The 18,198-nt window shown below is 41.7% G+C and overlaps 1 protein-coding gene across 1 annotated transcript in view; it reads left to right on the top strand.

The window, feature by feature from the left end:
- BLTP3A (bridge-like lipid transfer protein family member 3A) overlaps nt 1-18,198 on the top strand; it is a 70,356-nt gene that overhangs the window by 46,496 nt on the left and 5,662 nt on the right. The window contains exons 9-18 of the mRNA XM_027057942.2: nt 4,403-4,489; nt 5,024-5,194; nt 5,583-5,722; nt 6,135-6,276; nt 6,533-6,726; nt 6,928-8,384; nt 13,103-13,299; nt 14,749-14,903; nt 14,992-15,142; nt 17,617-17,879. Coding sequence (XP_026913743.2) covers nt 4,403-4,489; nt 5,024-5,194; nt 5,583-5,722; nt 6,135-6,276; nt 6,533-6,726; nt 6,928-8,384; nt 13,103-13,299; nt 14,749-14,903; nt 14,992-15,142; nt 17,617-17,879 — 2,957 coding nt within the window. The remainder of the gene's footprint in view (nt 1-4,402; nt 4,490-5,023; nt 5,195-5,582; nt 5,723-6,134; nt 6,277-6,532; nt 6,727-6,927; nt 8,385-13,102; nt 13,300-14,748; nt 14,904-14,991; nt 15,143-17,616; nt 17,880-18,198) is intronic.

The following is an 18,198-nucleotide window of genomic DNA, read 5'->3' as shown; positions in this document are numbered from 1 at the left end:
CAAGCAGGGGAGGGGTAGAGAGAGGGGAACAGAGGATCTGAAGTGGGCTCTGCGCTGACAGGCTGGCAACAGTGAGCCCAGTGTGGGGCTTGAACTCATGAGCCATGAGATCATGACCTGAGCTGAAATAGGAAGCTCAGTTGACTGAGCCACCCAGGCACTCCTTACTTGCTTCTTTTTAACTCTTTTTCATCTGGATGAGGCCTGTGAGCCAAAAACTTTCTTTCTTTATCTCTCTTAAGGCCAAGCTTTCCTCATCCCACAGCTCATTGGAGAACTTTAGTCATTTATGGACACTATTTACCATTTATGTCCCATATCTGATTATGTATTTATAATTAAATATGTTGGTGACTGCTAATTATATTTGATTTTGATTTCAATTCTAGACCCTATTTTAATATGCTCAGTCTATGTAGTTTATTGTTCTTTTAGGTCTGAATAACTCCATTGGAGGGAGCATTGCCATGAAACCCTCTCCCTCCAGTGCCTTGGGCATGCATTTTTAACAGGGATGGTATCAGCCAGCAGCAGATGAAAATTGACTCTTTCCTTTTAAGCAGCTTTATTGAGATCTAATTCACATACCATACAATTTGCCCATTTAGAATATACAACTTAGGGGGTTTTAGTATATTTATAGGGTTGTATAATCATCATCACTACAGTCTAATTGTAGAACATTTTTGTCCTCCCTGAAAGAAATCATGTACCCATTAGCTGTCTCTTCCCATTTTGCAACTCTAAGCAACCACTGATGTACTTTCTGTCTTGATTTTTGCCTATTCTAGACATTAAAAATTGGTTCCTTGATGAAGTGTGGGGGTGAAAAAAAATTTTAGCTATAACACTGGTTTGTACCCTTCTAAAGCTTAATCCCTACATGACAAAACTTTAGTCCTTGGTATTTAATTTCTTTCTTTGGGTTTTCTTGGATATCACATGAGGAGCACTGACACTGAGTTCATGGAAGATACACAAAATATGGAAGATCACTGCTAAAAACTATGGTGAATAGATGGCTGTGATTAGAGGTCTTTCTCCCAACTGATTGCTTAATCTCAAAGTCATATGGTAAGAGGTGGCCCGCACATGCCGGTTGGCTGACTTGTCAGTGTTGTTTCTGTTTGAGCCTTAGTGCTTTTGTGGTTTGAACTTTAAGAATTAAATAGGGGCGCCTGGGTGGCTTAGTCGGTTAAGTGACCGACTTCAGCTCAGGTCATGATCTCGCAGTTCATGGGTTTGAGTCCTGCATGGGGCTCTGTGCTGATGGCTTGGAGCCTGGAGCCTGCTTCAGATTCTGTGTCTCCCTCTCTTTCTGCCCCTCCCCCACTCGCTCTCTGTCCCTTTCTCTCAAAAATTAACAAAAAAACGTTAAAAAAGGAATTAAATAAAAAGTCTATATTTTAAAATTATTATTATTTTAAATATTTATTTATTTATTTATTTATTTATTTATTTATTTAACCTTTATTTATTTTTGAGACAGAGAGAGACAGAGCATGAACAGGGGAGGGTCAGAGAGAGGGAGACACAGAACCCAGAGCAGGCTCCAGGCTCTGAGATGTCAGCACAGAGCCCGACGCCGGGCTGGAACTCAGGGACCGCGAGATCATGACCTGAGTTGAAGTCGGCCGCTTAACTGACTGAGCCACCCAGGTGCCCCTTATATTTATTTATTTTTGAGGAGAGAGAGAGATAGAGAGCAAGCAGGGAGGGACAGAGAGAAGGAGAGAGAGAATCCCAAGTAGGCACCATGCTGTCAGCACAGAGCCTGATGCGGGACTCAAACCCACGAACTGTGAGATCATGCATGACCTGAGCCGAAATCAACTGACTGAGCCACCCATACACCCCTATATTTTATTATTTAATTCTGCAGGTTATTCAGCAAATCATGAATTAAGTGCTGAAAAGAAAAAATATTGACTCAGTCTGAATGAATACCTAGCAGCTAGTTAAGCTAAAAGTTATCTTCTTGTATCAAGCAAAAGTTAAAAGTTAAATTTGCTAAGGAGTGCCTGGCTGGCTCAGTAGGTAGAACATATGATTCTTGATCTCAGAGTTTTGAGTTCAAGCTCCATGTTGGTCATAAAGCTTACTTGAGCTTACTTTAAAAAAAAAAGTTCACTGACGTTAATTTTAAGAAATTTATTTAAATTTTCCTTTGTTTTGCTAAAAATACTTTTGATAAAAATTAAAAATCAAAATGAATTTTTTCTCTTTCTGTATTCAAGAAAAAGAAACAAAAAAGAGAAAAAAAAGGAAACCATTTGAAAATTTGAAAAAGTGAATACACTGAAGTAGACTAAAATAAAATGATGGAAGTAAAATAGAATTTGAAAAAATTTACACAGAAGTGAAAAATACAGTAAAAAAAAAGAAATATTTTTAATAAAAATTGAAAATAAAACAACTTTTTCTGTATTCAAGAAAAAGAAAAGAAGTGAAAAAAAAAAAATTGAATAGATGGACCTGCTGCTGAATTCTGTGGTTCAGGTTGTGCAGATTGTTGTGTTAAATCTCAAATCAGTTTTCTAGGTGTGCAGGATGGTTTAGTCTTGGTCTAGCTGTATGTCATGAATGCGAGACACAAAAAACTTCCATGCTGTTCCACCATCTTCTAAAAATACTTTTGAATAATTAAAAGTTTGATTATATTGCTCTTATGTGTTTCTGTAAATTGCTAATTTGCATATATAATTTGATACATAATGAGTTATATAAGAAATACATTTCATTACAGGGTTTGCAGGAAATACAGTTATTTATTTATTTATTTACTTATTTATTTATTTCTAAGTTTATTCATCTGAGAGAGAGTGAGCACATGCAACCTGGGAAGGGGCAGAAGAGATGAGAGAGAGAGAGAATCCCAAGCAGGCTCTGCACTGCCAGCGGGGAGCCTGATGTGGAACTTGAACTCACAAACTGTGAGATCATGACTGAACCAAAGTCAGATGCTTAACCTCCAGGAAATATAGTTATAAAGTTGTTAAAAATTAATAGCTTTAAGTTTTTAAATTTAAATTTTAATTTAAAAGAATTAGTCTTTCATAACCCTGCACTGAATAAAAGGAGTAAACTTTATGCTTATCCTTTTTATGTATAAAGCACAGACATAGGGGTGCCTGGGTGGCTCAGTGGGTGAAGCGTCTGACTTTGGCTCAGGTCATGATCTCACAGTTTGTGAGTTTGAGCCCTGTGTTGGGCTCTGTGCTGATAGCTCAGAGCCTGGAGCCTGCTTCTCATTCTATGTTTCCCTCTCTCTTCCCTTTCCCTGCTCGTGCTCGCTCTCTCTCTCTCTCTCTCTCTCAAAAATAAACACTAAAAAAAACACAACACACATACAGTACATAAACATACATAGTATACCTGTGGTATGAAAATTTTATGGAGAAGGGGGCAATTAGGGAAAAAATGTCTAAATGGGCTTAGAGATAATAAACAAAAAGGTTGAGAAACAGGAACACGAGTGTAGGATGGTGATTAGTCCAGAACTTGGGGTGGTAAAATCTAGATTGGGTGGAAATGACCTTCCTGGTTGTAGGTGTATCAGCTTACACCTAGAGGATTCCATGGTATTTCCCTTCACCCTAATAAGAGATAGGATAGAAGTGTAGAACATAGAAAGGTAGGTCAGATAATATGATATGTAGGAGAAATAGTTCCTACTCTAACTACTTTGCTAACAGTTCTTATAGTTGGAGAGATAAGGTAGAAATAGGGAAAGTTGATTCATTTAGTAAGAATTAAATGTAAATTCAAGGTAAACATAATACATCATTTGACTTAATGCTAAAAATTCCAATGTACCTACAATATCTTCTATGCATATTTTATAATGTCCTTGTTACTGCAGTGTTTTAGTGTTCAATGACAGCTTGGAGCCTGGAGCCTGCTTCAGGTACTTTGTATGTACGTGATTGCTTAATTAGCTCTGAAGCCAGGATGTGAAAGGAAACAATGGGGGTTCTGTTTTTGGGGGAGTTTGGCTTATGCCTCTCCAGGTATTGTGCTGAGGCAGAACAATCCTGGCATTGCTAGGTTTGGGGGAACCAATCTTACCCTTGGGGTAAGGGTTTTAGAGTGTATCTGTGGAAGACCTAGGACTGTAATTCATGAATCCTGAGTTTTGAAATGTCTTTTCCTTTCTGGAAATCTGGCAGCCATTTACAGAAATAATGTAATATACATTTTGGGGGTCTTGTCTATTGACTTTTATAAACCAGAAGAGGAGGGCCTCAGCGTTGCAAGTCACCGGTCATCATGGTCTTTCAATTGCACTTGTGTATCAATCAGGCTTTGGAACCGATCCTCAAGAGCATTTTTAAGTACTTAAAGTGGTGTTTCGGCTTCTTTGTTCCTTCTGCCACTGTTCATCCTTATTTTTCTTTTATAGGTGTCTCTGCAAACAGACTCATGGGTGGTGCAATGCAGCTTACCTTCCGCAAGATGGCCTTTGACTATTACCCCTTCCACTGGGCAGGTAGGACAGTTCTGCATGGCAGCAGTCCTGGTGCTGCCCAGCTACACATGTACTGAGGACAGATTCCTGGATTCATCCCTGACTGCCCAGCAGGCGGGTGCCAGGAATGTCAGCTCAGAGAGGTGCTGGGAATAGCCCTCTTGAAGAAGACATCTTCTGGAAACTTGCAGGGTCTGCTATTAATGATTCTTTATGAGTGATAAAGAAGGAGTAGGAGGAGAGGCAGTGCTTGAGATTTTGCTTTTGACTCTATGTTCTGCCCCTACTTCCAGTAGTTTTAGAGCCTCTCTAATAGTCCATGGTCAAAGATGGTGACAGTCAGCAGCTGGTCTTTAGGGAACCTTAGGGAAAAATCACATATGGAATCCAGAAGAACTTGAGTTGTTCTCACTAGATGATTTTTACTTATCCCATAGAAATCTGCATTGGGATACAGGATCAGATTCTGAACTGTGACTATACCAATGGGAGGGAAAAATTGGGATGTTGGATCGTGGTCTTGGACTAAAATCTTCTTGCTTCTTTGTTGCATAGGTGACAGCTGCAAACATTGGGTACGGCACTGTGAGGCCATGGAGACCCGAGGCCAGTGGGCCCAGAAGCTGGTGATGGAATTTCAGAGTAAAATGGAGAAGTGGCATGAGGAGACGGGTCTCAAACCTCCCTGGCACCTGGGGCTGGACTCTCCCTTCCGGAGGAAAGCAGGTAGGTTACAAAGAGCTGGAGGACTCCCATTGCTTAGTCTCTTGCTAGTTACCTTTGAATATCCAGTGAAGATAAAGCACTGGACTAGCTAATTATCCCAACCTCATCCCATGGAGAGATATCAGTGACTTTTTTTCTTTACAGAGGCCTAGTTGTCTTCAGGAATAGCTGCAGTGTAGAAGAGAGGCTGTTACCTCCTTTATTCAGTAGGCTGTTGCGTTGGTCTTAAGGAGAGTATGAATTTTGAGTTCCTTCTAGGCGCTAGGCAGTGTTAAGCTCTCTTTCCTACCTATAGCCTTAACGATTTTAGGATTTTTACTTTTAATTCTATTAATAATGAGAGTTGAATGTACCCGATTATCTTTCCTACCTTCTTGTTTTTACTTAGATTCTCTCTCCAGTCCTCAAAAGAACTCCCTTGAGAGAAGCCCCTCTCAGGGCCGACAAGCTGCTTTTCGGCCTCCAGCATGGAATCGCTTACGTTCTAGCTGCATGGTAATACGGGTGGATGACTTGGACATTCACCAGGTGAGAAGCCCAGGACACAGGGAGGCATGGTTGGAAAGGGGTCGAGCAGTTCATCGACTGGGGGCAGGCAGCAGATGTGAACAAGATCGTGGACTTCAGGGGCTGCTTCCCTCACTTCTGAGTGGATTGATACATTGGTCTGTTTCTTTCTGAGCATGGCTGCTGAGATCAGGACCTGGGATTTCCCCAGTTTCCTCTGAATACCCCACTTCAAACCTTCCCCTGAGAGAAATGAACTTGCAGATGGTGTTAGGCAGGTGTGAAAATGCCTGCAACACGTGTGAAAAACACTCTTCTCCCTGTGACAGATTTTGGAAGGATTGTAGTGGCTTTATACAACCTCAGGAAATTGAGGAAATTCTATTCTGTATGCTGTACAGATTCTAACAGCAACTTGTGTGTGATTATGTAGGTTTCTACAGCTGGACAGCCAAGTAAGAAGCCATCTACACTCCTTTCCTGTAGTCGCAAACTTCACAACCTACCCACTCAGGTCTCTGCCATTCATATTGAGTTCACAGAGTATTACTTCCCCGATAATCAGGAGCTTCCAGGTAAGCATCTCATCTGGTCACTTCTTACTGTTTAGCTCATGCTCTTCACATTTGCCAGCCTTGGGGCCATGGCTTATATTCTCATTTGATGTTGGAATTTTAGGTGTTTGAGTTAGTTGAGAACACCTTTGTTACAAACTCTCCCTTGTATGAGAATGCATCTTTGCTTTCTTCATAATAAAATGAATTTTAGCTGGTAAGTAAGGGTCAAGGTGCAACTTTGTACATGGCGATTCCTTTTTTTCCTGCTTTCCAGTTCCCTGTCCCAATCTCTACATTCAGTTAAATGGTCTGACATTTACTGTGGATCCTGCCAGCTTGCTCTGGGGAAACCTCTTCTGCCTGGATTTATACCGCAGCTTGGAGCAGTTCAAAGCTATCTACAAGCTGGAAGATTCAAGCCAGAAAGATGAACACTTGGATATTCGACTAGATGCCTTCTGGTTGAAGGTAGGGGAGAGTGGGATTTCATTCCCTGTTGGCAGCCATAGTTGCATTTCTCCCATGGCTATAATCCAGGGTTCTGCTCTGTCCCTTTGATACAAGAAAAACAGTGTCACACCCCAAATAGTCTTTCACATGTGTATCAATGATAGGTTGCCGAGCTACTCAGATGTCCATTCTGAATCAGGTTTCATTTTCTCTCTGAAGGTGAGCTTCCCGCTGGAGAAGAGAGAGCAGGCTGGGTTGCATCGTCCTCAGGCCCTTGTCTTTTCTGCATCAGGCATGACTGCCACCAATACGCGTCATGCCCCACATTGTAGTTGTCTAGACCTCCAAAGTCTCTTCCGAGGTTTTGCGGCTGCTGAGTTCTTTCATTCCAATTATGTTCACTTTCCCAAGGTTCCAGGTGGCTTTAGCCTTCTGCACATGCTTTTTTTACATCATGCTTTCCAGATGGATTCCCGCCTTCTTCAACCCAGTACCCTCCCTCCCCAGAGGCTTAAGGCTTCCCAGGATCTCTGGTCCATCCACTTCACCCAGATCTCCTTGGATTTTGAGGGAACAGAGAACTTCAAAGGCCATACCTTGAATTTTGTGGCCCCCTTTCCCTTGTCCATTTGGGCCTGTCTGCCCCTCCGCTGGCAGCAAGCTCAGGCACGGAAGCTCCTTTTGGCCACAGAAGGGAGGCTGAAACCATCAGCTAGCTTTGGCAGTCCTGTCCAGTCTGAGGTCCTTGCCCCAGACACTGTGTCCCATCAGAGGTCAAAGACTGAACATGATTTGAAAAGCCTGTCAGGCCTTACAGAAGTCATGGATGTTTTGCGAGAAGGCAGCAGTAGTGTGGACAACAAAAGGCCTCTGACTGAGCTCGAGGATGCAGCAGATGTTCACATGCTTGTACACTCCCCTGCACATGTCCGTGTGAGGCTTGACCATTACCAGTACTTGGCTCTACTGCGCCTGAAGGAGGTGCTACAGGGTCTTCAAGAACAACTGACTAAGGATACAGAGGCCATGACCGGGTCTCCCCTGCAGGACCAGACAGCTTGCATTGGGGTCCTCTTCCCCAGTGCTGAGGTGGCTCTGCTCATGCATCCTACCCCTGGGACTGTTGAAGCTGACTCGGCAGGTTCAGATACCACCAGCCTCATAGATTCAGAGTTGTCTCCTTCAGAGGATAGGGAGCTGAAGTCTGATGCCTCTTCAGACCAGGGCCCAGCAAGCCCTGAGAAGGTTCTGGAGGATAGTGGCATTGAAAATCTGGATGCATCCCAGGATAGGCCATTGCCTCTCTCTAGCAATGGAGAACTACAGGATTCAGATTCTCTTGCACAGCAGGAGGCAGGGAAGGGCCATGAGGCAGTCGATTCCTTACAGGCCAAGAGACTGAGCAGAGCTCAAGCATCCACCTCACCGGCTGTGTTGAAGCCCCCAAGTGGCAGGGATACCGCTGTGAATGGACAGGCTGAGCTCATCCCCTTGAAGAACATTGAGGGAGAATTGTCAAGTGCTATTCACATGACCAAGGATGCCACAAAAGAGGCTCTCCATGCCACTATGGACCTCACCAAGGAAGCTGTGTCCCTGACTAAGGATGCCTTCAGTCTGGGCAGAGACCGAATGACCTCCACCATGCACAAGATGTTGTCCCTGCCCCCAGCCAAGTGAGTGGTTCTCTGCCTCCTTCATTCACCCTATTTCTGCCTCCTAGCTCTGATCATTGGGCTTAAGGCCTCCTGCTGTGTGTACTTTTAGTTTGGGAAGCACCATCTAGTCCAGGACAGTGTATAGCATGGCCTCTTTAATGTGGCAAAGACTTTAGTTTTCAGTGCTACCTGCAGGGCAGTGGAAGAGTTTTCAGGCTACCAAGAGGATATAGGTATGCCAGCTGTAGAGACTTATTTTTAGGACTACCTCTAATTCTGTGATAGAGGAAGAGCCAGAAATTGGATTTTCACATGCCATGTATCTTAGCCTATTCTTGGGGAGTTTTCAAGTCAGCATTTATTGCTTCATAGGATCTTCCCTCCTCTTTCACTGAGTCACCATTATTGATACAGATAGGCTCAGAATAATAATTAATAATAATAATGATATCTGGCATCTGCATGATATTTTATTCTTTTTAGTGGTCTTTCATGTAGTATCTTGTTTGATTTGATCCCCACAGCAGCCCCATGAGATAGTTACAGAAATTTGTATCCTCAGTTTATAGCTGAGGAAACTGAAGTTTTAGAAAGGATGAGCCTATGAATCCTTTATCTTATAAGTAGAGAGGTTGGGGCTTTGGGTTTGCTTTCTGGTACACCTTATCAATGTCTGCCAGAGTTAGAGAAGGAAGAATTTCATGTATTTTATCTATTTATTCAACAAAAAAAATTTTTTTCAACAAAAATTTTTTGAGCCCTGACTCTGTCCCCAGCTCTGTGTTAGGCACTGAAGATGCAGTAGGGAGTAAGCAGAAAAACACAGAAATGCACAGTCAGAAGAGTGGAAAGGTATGGATTTTTCCATGGGTGCCTTGTGGTTTTAGGGAAGATAATGAAGGCCATGGGAAATCTTTGTTGGGGACTCTTTGTGGTTTGAGGATCATGGTTTGAAAATCAGTGGCTTTAGAGCTTTGTCTAAGTGGATTGTGGGTCTAAATGGGTCTCTAAGCAATGCCAGTTCTCTTAGGCACAGATAGCCTAGGAGGAAGGAGAAGGGAGACTTAAAGGGATAAAAGATATACTAATACTAGGCAACATTTATTGAGTGCTTTCTATGTGTCAGGCACTGTCCTGAATACTTACAATATTAATCCATTGAATTCTTGTACAACCCTGAAGGCAGGTACTAATATCAGTCTTCCTTTTACAGATGGGGAAACAGAGTTAGGGAGGTAAGAAACTTGTTCAAGGTTGTATAACTTGTGAGTGGTAGGGTGAGGATTGAAAGCGTGGACTCCAAGTCACCAAACGTGCTGCTTTTTCTAAATGGAGAAGCATAAGGGAGATGGGAAAAGAGGAGAGGTGGTAAAGAGAAAAGAAAGGTGTGTGTGACACCAGCCTTTTTTGAAACACCAGCCTTGACTTCTGACTTTCCAGTCCCATGGCCTCTTCTCAGTCCTCCCTGTCCTCGACAGCCCTGTGTGGCAGCCAGCCCTGCAGTCATCCTGAATGCCTGTGGCCCTGTCTGGCCACTCGCACTACTCAGAAGGAGCCAAGAGAGCTTGGATGCTCTCTTCTTCCCCTTATCCTATAAACACAACTGTTCCACAGCGCTAGGCTGTCTGTATTCTGATTGTTTTTGCCATAATTTTATGTTTTAAATTATAAAAATGATTTGTGTTCATTTTGTTGACAATGTAGAAAAAGAAGAATAAAGAAGAAAACAAAGTCACTTGTGACAACACTATGCAGAGATAGCCACTATTTACATTTGGATCTATTTTCTTCCAATTTTTATACATATACCTGTGTACCCATGTGAATCCTTACCTGTGTATACACACATAGTATACACAAATACTGTTTTTTTGGCAATAGAATTATATTATTTCTATATCATGTAGAAAACTTCCAGTTTTATTCACTTAATGTTTTAGTGTGAATAATTTCCCATTCATTAGGTATTTGAATACATAATTTTTAATTGCTCTATTGTGTTCTAGCAAATGGATGTGTCCTAATTTATTCATTCATTCCACTATGGGCGGGCTTTAGACTGTTTCCAGTTTTTCTCAGGTAGAACCAATGCTGTGTTAAATGCCCTTATTTTTGTGAATATTACTTTTATGCATATCTGAATCTTTAGAATAAAAATCCAGAAGTGGGTTATTATTGGGTCAAACACTACAAACATTAAAAAAAAATTTTTTAATGGTATTTTTGAGAGAGAGACAGAGATGAGTTGGGGGTGGGGGGGTGGGGAGAGGGGGTGAAAGGGAGAGAGGGAGACACAGAATCGAAAACAGGCTCCAGGCTCTGAGTTGTCAGTATAGAACCTGATGCGGGGCTCCGACTCAGAAATCGTGGGATCCTGACCTGAGCCGAAGTCAGATGCTTCACCAACTGAGCCACCCAGGTGCCCCAAACTACAAACATTTTTTAAGGTTCTTGACGTATTTGCCAAACTTCGGGAAGGTTTATATCAGTGCATTTTTTTTAATACTTTCTAAGTTATTTTATCCATCTCTCACTTCTGCTGTGGTCTATATTTTCGGTTCTGACTTTTCTCCCCTGCTCGTCATTTAAAACTATCTACTGCACGTAGTTCTGCATGGATTTTCAGGTGTGTCGAGCCTCACATACATAAAGCTAAATTCCTTATCTCTCCCCAGACCAGTTCCTTTCTTTTCTTCAGTAGCATCATTCTTCTGCTTGTTCAAGCCCTGTGTTTTAGCTCTGCCTCTTTCAGTCATTTGTCAAATTCTGACTGTAATCCCCAGAGCAGTGGTTCTTGAAACTGAAGCATGCGTCAGAATCACCTGGAGGGCTTGTTAAAACATATTGCTGAGCCCCACCCCCAGAGTTCCTCATCCAGTAGGTCTGGATGGGGCCTGACTGTTTGCATGTCTAATAAGCCACCCGTTGATGCTGATGCTCCTACCAGGACGACACTTTGAGAACACTGCTCTAGGGAGTCTCATGGCCGCTTCTGCTGTCTGTTCCCGCTTGTGGACTATTTCAGTAAACCATTAATTTATTTCCTCATTGGAGGTCTTTTCCTCCCTACCTTGTTTGAAAGAGTCAGGTCACAATTCTTAAAACACAGGCCTGATCTTGTTATTTCTCTTCTCTAAAACTTTCAGGCTTTTTCCTTATAACCCCTGAATTTAGTTTGAATTTATTAGTGTGGCATAATCAATTATTATGATATTTCCTTACAGCACTTTACAGTTTTTTAATAGACTATTTTTTAGAATAGTTTTAGGTTCATGGCAATATTGAGCAGAAGGTACAGAGATTTCCTGTATATCCCCTCTACTTAATAGTTTTAAAAGCACTTTCATATGTAATCTTTAATCCAGGTTTTTCAGTAATCTGGCTGCAACCCATGTGGTAAAGAGGAAAAAAAAAACACTTAGCAAGCAAGAAGTTAGGAGACTTGAGTTTTTCTTAATTCCACCTTTGTGACCTTGAGTCAGTTTTTTCACCTATAAAATGGGAAGGTAAGATTAAAAGATCTTTAAAGGGGACACCTGGGTGGCTCAGTTGCTTAAGTGTCTAACTCTCAATTTGGGCTCAGGTCATGAGCCCTGCCTCAAGCTTGGTGCCGAGTGTGAGGCCTGCTTGGGATTTTCTCTCTCTCCCTCTCTCTCTGTCCATCCCATGCTCACGCTCTCCCTTTCTCTCAAAAAAATAAAGAAAAAAATTAAAAAAAAAAAAAAAAGATCTTTAAAGGTTTATTCTCACTGAGTTGTGCCTTTCTGTTCTCCCCAACAAAACCAAAGCTCTAGCTGGTTGAGCTACTGACTGGTCTACAAAGGTGCTTTTTATTTTCTAGTTCCATGTCTCTGCTCATGTGTTTTCTTCCCCCATAGAATGCCCCCTTCCTTCTTTCACAGTCCTTCAAGGGCCACCTCACGTGCCATCTCTTTCCACAAAGCCATTCCTGATCCCCTTCTTCTCACCCTTTGATATTGCCTAGCCTTTGGTGTGTATCTCTTTCCTCTATGAGGTGTGTGATTTACTCCCATATACTGGTAAGTTGTGTCTAAATCTCCTCTCTCCTGGGGCACCTGAGTGGCTCAGTCAATTAAGTGTCCAACTTTGGCTCAGATCATGATCTCACGGTTTGTGGGTTTGAGCCCCGTGTTGACCCCTGTGCTGACATCTCAGAACCTGGAGCTTGCTTCAGATTCTCTGTCTCCCCCTCTCTCTGCCCCTCCCCCACTCATCTCTCTCTCTCTCTCTCTCTCTCTCTCAAGTAAGTAAATGTTAAAATAAATAAATAAATCTTCTCTTTCCTGATAGATTATACATTCTCTGAGGACAAGGGATGCCTTATTTCTTATTTTATCTACTCTCCACTCCCACCCTGTACCTAGTATGGTGCCTTTTATGCAGAAGTTTTTCAGTAAACACTTGTGGAATGGATGTGGGTGGTTTCAGGTGTCTTCATTAGCACTGGGGCTGTAAGTAGTTGGTTTCCTCTAAAAATGGGATGACCTTGAATAAACTTGACATTTAATGTTAATATGGCAGAGCTGCTTATGCAGTTTGAAATGCCGGAGGATTCACAAAGGCCAGCAATTGAAAATGGTGTGACCCCCTTATAGCAGGTAATAGTTGACATCAGAGTTTATGTATAAATAACTATTAGGGCTGAAAGCGATGGGTATTGCAAGGGACAGAACATATATCTTAAGCCACATTTGTGGTTTTTGTTTTTTAAACAGGGAGCCCATGGCCAAAATAGATGAGGGGGCAGCAGCACCATTGAGTGGAAGTGCTGCCCGACTCCGATTTTTCTCTATGAAGAGGACGGTATCTCAGCAGTCATTTGATGGCGTCTCATTGGATAACAGTGGCCCTGAAGATCGGATTTCAGTGGACAGTGATGGCAGTGATAGCTTTGTGATGCTCTTGGAGTCTGGTAGGTGGAAACAGAGCCAGGCAAAGTTGAAGTCCAGAAAGGGTTCTTTCTGCTGCCTGTATCCCAGTAGGATACAGAAGGAGCTAAGTTCTGATAAAATAGACATTTTCTTAACCAAAACCAAAAAAGAGAAATTTTAATAGATTTGTGGCTCTGGTTTTATCCACACATTTTCTAGGTTATGGGTTAGCACTTAACCTTTATCACAGAACCAGACTCAGACCAAAGGAGAGAGTGCTAGTCTTACAGCCACGTAGCTGTGGCAGTAGGATTAGTTTGGTGGCTGGCGTCAGTGGTGTGTGTGTGTTGTCTGTTTTTGTTTTGTTTTGCCTATGTATTTTAGTGTTGGAAAATAACTAGAAGCTTTGTCTATGGTAAAATGAGTAACTCTTAGGAATTGCATCAGTCACTACTGGAAGTTACACTGGTTCTTTTATCTTATTGAACTGGACACTTTTTAAATGGTCTCTTAAGAGTGTCTAAATGAAAATGAAAAGAAAATGCACTGTTTCTGAAACTGGGTGGTGTGTACCCTGTTTGTTTTGTTATTATTATGGAATATGGAATATTATTCCAAATATGTAGATTTCAAATATGTAGAAAAGTAGAATCAGATAGTGAGTTCCTCATGTACCCATTACCTAGCTTCAAATATTAAGAACTCATGGTCATTCTTGTTTCAAATATACTTCTGTTCACTTCCCTTCCTTCCATGTTATTTTGAAGCAAATTCCAAACATATCATTTTGTCCATAAATATTTTCATGATGTATCTCTAGGAAATAGACTTTGAAAATCTTTGAAAAAAAATTTTAATTGTGGTAAAATATATATAACATAAACTTTGCAATCTTAACCATTTTTAACTATAATTCAGTGGCATTAAGTATATTCATCGTTGTGCGACTATCACCAACCATCTCCAGAACTTTTTTCATCTTCTACAGTTGAAAATCTGTACCCATTAAACAGTAATTCCTTGTTCCCTTCTCCCTCAGCTCCTGGCAACCACAATTCCACTTTCTATTTCTGAATTTGACCACTCTAGGTACCTCATATAAATGGAATCCTTTTGTGACTGGCTTATTTCACTTAACATAATGTCCTCAAGGTTCATTCACTTCATAGCAAGTGTCAGAATTTTCTTCTTTTTTAAGGCTAATACTCTATTGTATGTTTATACCACATTTTGTTAATCCATTCATCCGTCAGGGAACACTTGGGTTGCATCCATTTATAGGTTTTCTTTTAATGTGACCAAATACCACTATCCATTCTTAAAAATTAGCAATTCCTTAAATCCATCAAATTCCCATTTGTTCTCATAAACGTCATAAATGTTTGTTGTTGTTGTTGCTGTTGTTGTTTTTATAGTGTCATTGTTTTTAGAGATTGGATTTGAACAGAATTTTTTGACTTTGAAACTCATCTGTTGTCTTTCTTATACAGAGTCTGGTCCAGAATCTCTTCCACCAGGAACTCTTCCAAATGTCCTGGACAGTGCTGGCGTTCAAGGGAGCCCTCTTATGGATAGTTATGGCCAGGGGTCACCAGAGGCCAACAGTTCGGTCTCACCCAGTGGGGAAGACCTCAGTCTTCACCGGGTCAGCTGCTCTACTTTCTTCTCTGCAGAGGGTAGGCTCAAGGCTAGAAGCTTGGGAGGGATGCAGCTAAGAGAGTATCCTTTTACAGGTCTCCGTTCTGGTCCTGAAGGTGAATGAGGTGTCTTTTGGGATTGAGGTACGTGGTGAAGATCTGACTGTGGCCCTTCAGGCAGAGGAACTGACCCTCCAGCAGCTGGGAACCGTGGGACTATGGCAGTTCCTGCATGGACAGTGCTCAGGTGAGGATGGTAGCAATTCCAGGAGAGCTGGTGGGATTTATCTGGGGCAGCCCTAGCTTCACCTGTCACTGTGCCCCAAGGATAGTTGTCCTAAGTGCCAAGCCCTTGGTCGTTCTCTCCAGTAGCCATTAGGGGGAGTAACTCCAGTGAAGCCTCCTGCTTGCAGGGAGACTCCCAGAGGTCTTTCTGGGGCTTTGTACTCAGTAGGCTATTAGCCATCTTCACTTCCCAGGTGCTCCTTAAGCTTATACAGGAGGCCACTGTCCACCTCTTCATTTGTGTGGCTGCTGACATCAAACTGTGTCTGATCAGGGAACTGCTGTCACTCAGATTCAGTCCTTTGATAATTGTACTTTTTATTTATTTATTTATTTATTTATTTATTTATTTATTTAATTTATTTATTTATTAAAGGTTATTTACTTATTTTTTTTTATTTTATTTTTTATTTTTAAAAATTTACATCCAAGTTAGTAAGCATACAGTGCAACAATGATTTCAGGAGTAGATTCCTTAGTGCCCCTTACCCATTTAGCCCATCCGCCCTCCCACAACCCCTCCTGTAACCCTCAGTTTGTTCTCCATATGTATGAGTCTCTTCTGTTTTGTACCCCTCCCTGTTTTTGTATTATTTTTGTTTCCCTTCCCTTATGTTCATCTGTTTTGTCTCTTAAAGTCCTCATATGAGTGAGGTCATATGATTTTTGTCTTTCTCTGACTGACTAATTTCACTTAGCACAATACCCTCCAGTTCCATCCATGTAGTTGTAAATGGCAAGATTTCATTCTTTTTGATTGCCAAGTAATACTCCGTTGTATATATATACCACATCTTCTTTATCCATTCGTCCGTTGATGGACATCTGGGCTCTTTCCATACTTTGGCTATTGTTGATAGTGCTGCTATAAACATGGGGGTGCATGTGTCCCTTCCAAACAGCACACCTGTATCCCGTGGATAAATGCCTAGTGGTGCAATTGCTGGGTCGTAGGGTAGTTCTATTTTTAGTTTTTTGAGGACCCTCCATGCTGTTTTCCAGAGTGGCTGCACCAGCTTCCATTCCCGTATTTACTTATTTTTAAAGAGAGAGAGAGGGGTGGGGAAGGGCAGTGAGAGAGGGAGAGAGAGAATTCCAAGCAGGCTCCACACTGTCAGTGCAAAACTGGACATAGGGCTTGACCCAGGAACCATGAGATCATGACCTGAGCTGACCAAGAGTTGGACGCTTAACTGACTGAACCACCCAGACACCCCTCGCCCACCTAGTTTAATAAATACAATAGTATCATTAATTTGAAGTCTCCAGGAGCCTCTCTCCTGGATCTTCTTCTGCCTCTCACCTGTCATAGAGAACCACTATCCTGAATTTTGTGTTTATCATTCTCTTGCTTTACTTTGCAATTCTACATGTTTGTATCAACGTATTATTTAGCTTTGCAGGTTTTTGAGGTTTTCTAAGTGGGATTATTTTGTATTCTTTCATGATTGGCTTCTTTCTTTGATATTCTTCAGATTCTTCTGGGTTGTTGAGTTAGCTATGATATATTCATTTTCATTAATATATAATACTCTGTTGTATAAATATACCAATTTTTGCTTTTTAAAAACAGCTTTATTGAGGTATACTTTGCATTTATGAAATTAACTCATGATAAGTATACAATTTGATAAATTTTAGCAGTTTAACAGAGTTGTGCAACCATTACCATCGCCCCCAAAATATCCCTTGTACCCATTACTCTACTTCTTTACAGACATTTGGGTTGTTTCTGGGTTTTTTTGCTATTTCATACAGGATTGCCGTGAACATTCTCGTACGTGTGTCTCCTGGTATGTGTGTTAGAGAGTTTCTCAGAGTTACATTCCTGAGGATATAATTTCTAGGGCATTAGGATAGGTATAACCTTAACTTTGCTAGATAATGCCGATTTGTTTTCCAAAATGCTTGTAACAATTTGCAGCTATATAAGTATAGAAGTTGTTTCATATCCTTGGCTGCACCTGTGATAGGTCTTTATGGACTTTTGAGAAGATTAGCATAGATCCTGCTTGGCTTTATCAGAGAGAAATGAGAACACCAAGATTTGGAGAAAGGAAGAGATGTTTAAGTGTAGCAGAGTTGAGGGTCCTGTGTTTTTTCTTGGCCTTTAGCCCAGTGTCTCAGATTTATAGCAACGGCAGTTTTTCATTGGCCCTTGACCTCCCTTCCACCATGAGGGGCATGATAGCAAAGTGGCCAAGCCCAGTCTTTATGGTCATTGTTGCCTGCATTCAAGTCCTGTGCTTGCTACTTACAGGTTGTATAACTTTGGGCAAATTATTTTCTGTCCCTTAGTTCCTTCATCTCTAGAATGGGAATGGTGATAATACTTTTGGCATAGGGCTCTTAAGAATATTAAATGTATGTAAAATGCTTAGAAAAGTCCCTGACTGATAATTAATTGATGTTTTCCTTCTGTCTCTCTTCTGAAAGGTACAAGCTTTCAGGAATCCTCAACTTTGAAGACTGACCACATCAGGCCAGCAGTGGGCCTTCGCTTTGAGGTGGGGCCTGGTGCAGCTGTTCGCTCCCCACTGGCCACACGAAATGGCTTCCTGCATTTCTTGCTTCGAGGCTGTGACCTTGAGCTGTTCACTTCGGTGCTCAATGGCCTGGGCCCCTTCTTGGAGGATGAAGAGATCCCAGTGGTAGTTCCCATGCAGATTGAACTCCTGCACTGCAGCATCACCCTAAAGGTGAGAGGAGCTTTTTTGGTTTTTACTCTAGACTTTGTCAGGCAAGGAATTCTGGCAGTGACTGCTATCATCTCTTCCCGGGCCGCTGTACAGTGTGGTGAGGATCAAGTGAGTAAATGCAGCTTGGCATTCTTTGTGAAGGTTATAGTAATACATAAAATGTGTGTTTCTATCAAAACATTCTGGATTTAGGTGAGGAGACCTTGTCTCTAGCCCTGACCTTGTCGTTGGCATGCAGCATGACTATGTATAAGCCCATTAAGTTATCTGTCCTCGGTTTGACCATCTCTAGAATGGGAGAAACTCAGTTATGTTTCTC

Source organism: Acinonyx jubatus, chromosome B2 (genome assembly GCF_027475565.1).
Source record: "Acinonyx jubatus isolate Ajub_Pintada_27869175 chromosome B2, VMU_Ajub_asm_v1.0, whole genome shotgun sequence".
Taxonomy (NCBI): Eukaryota; Metazoa; Chordata; class Mammalia; order Carnivora; family Felidae; genus Acinonyx; species Acinonyx jubatus.
Note: the sequence above shows the minus strand (reverse complement) of the source record. Positions and strands in the feature narration are given on the sequence as shown.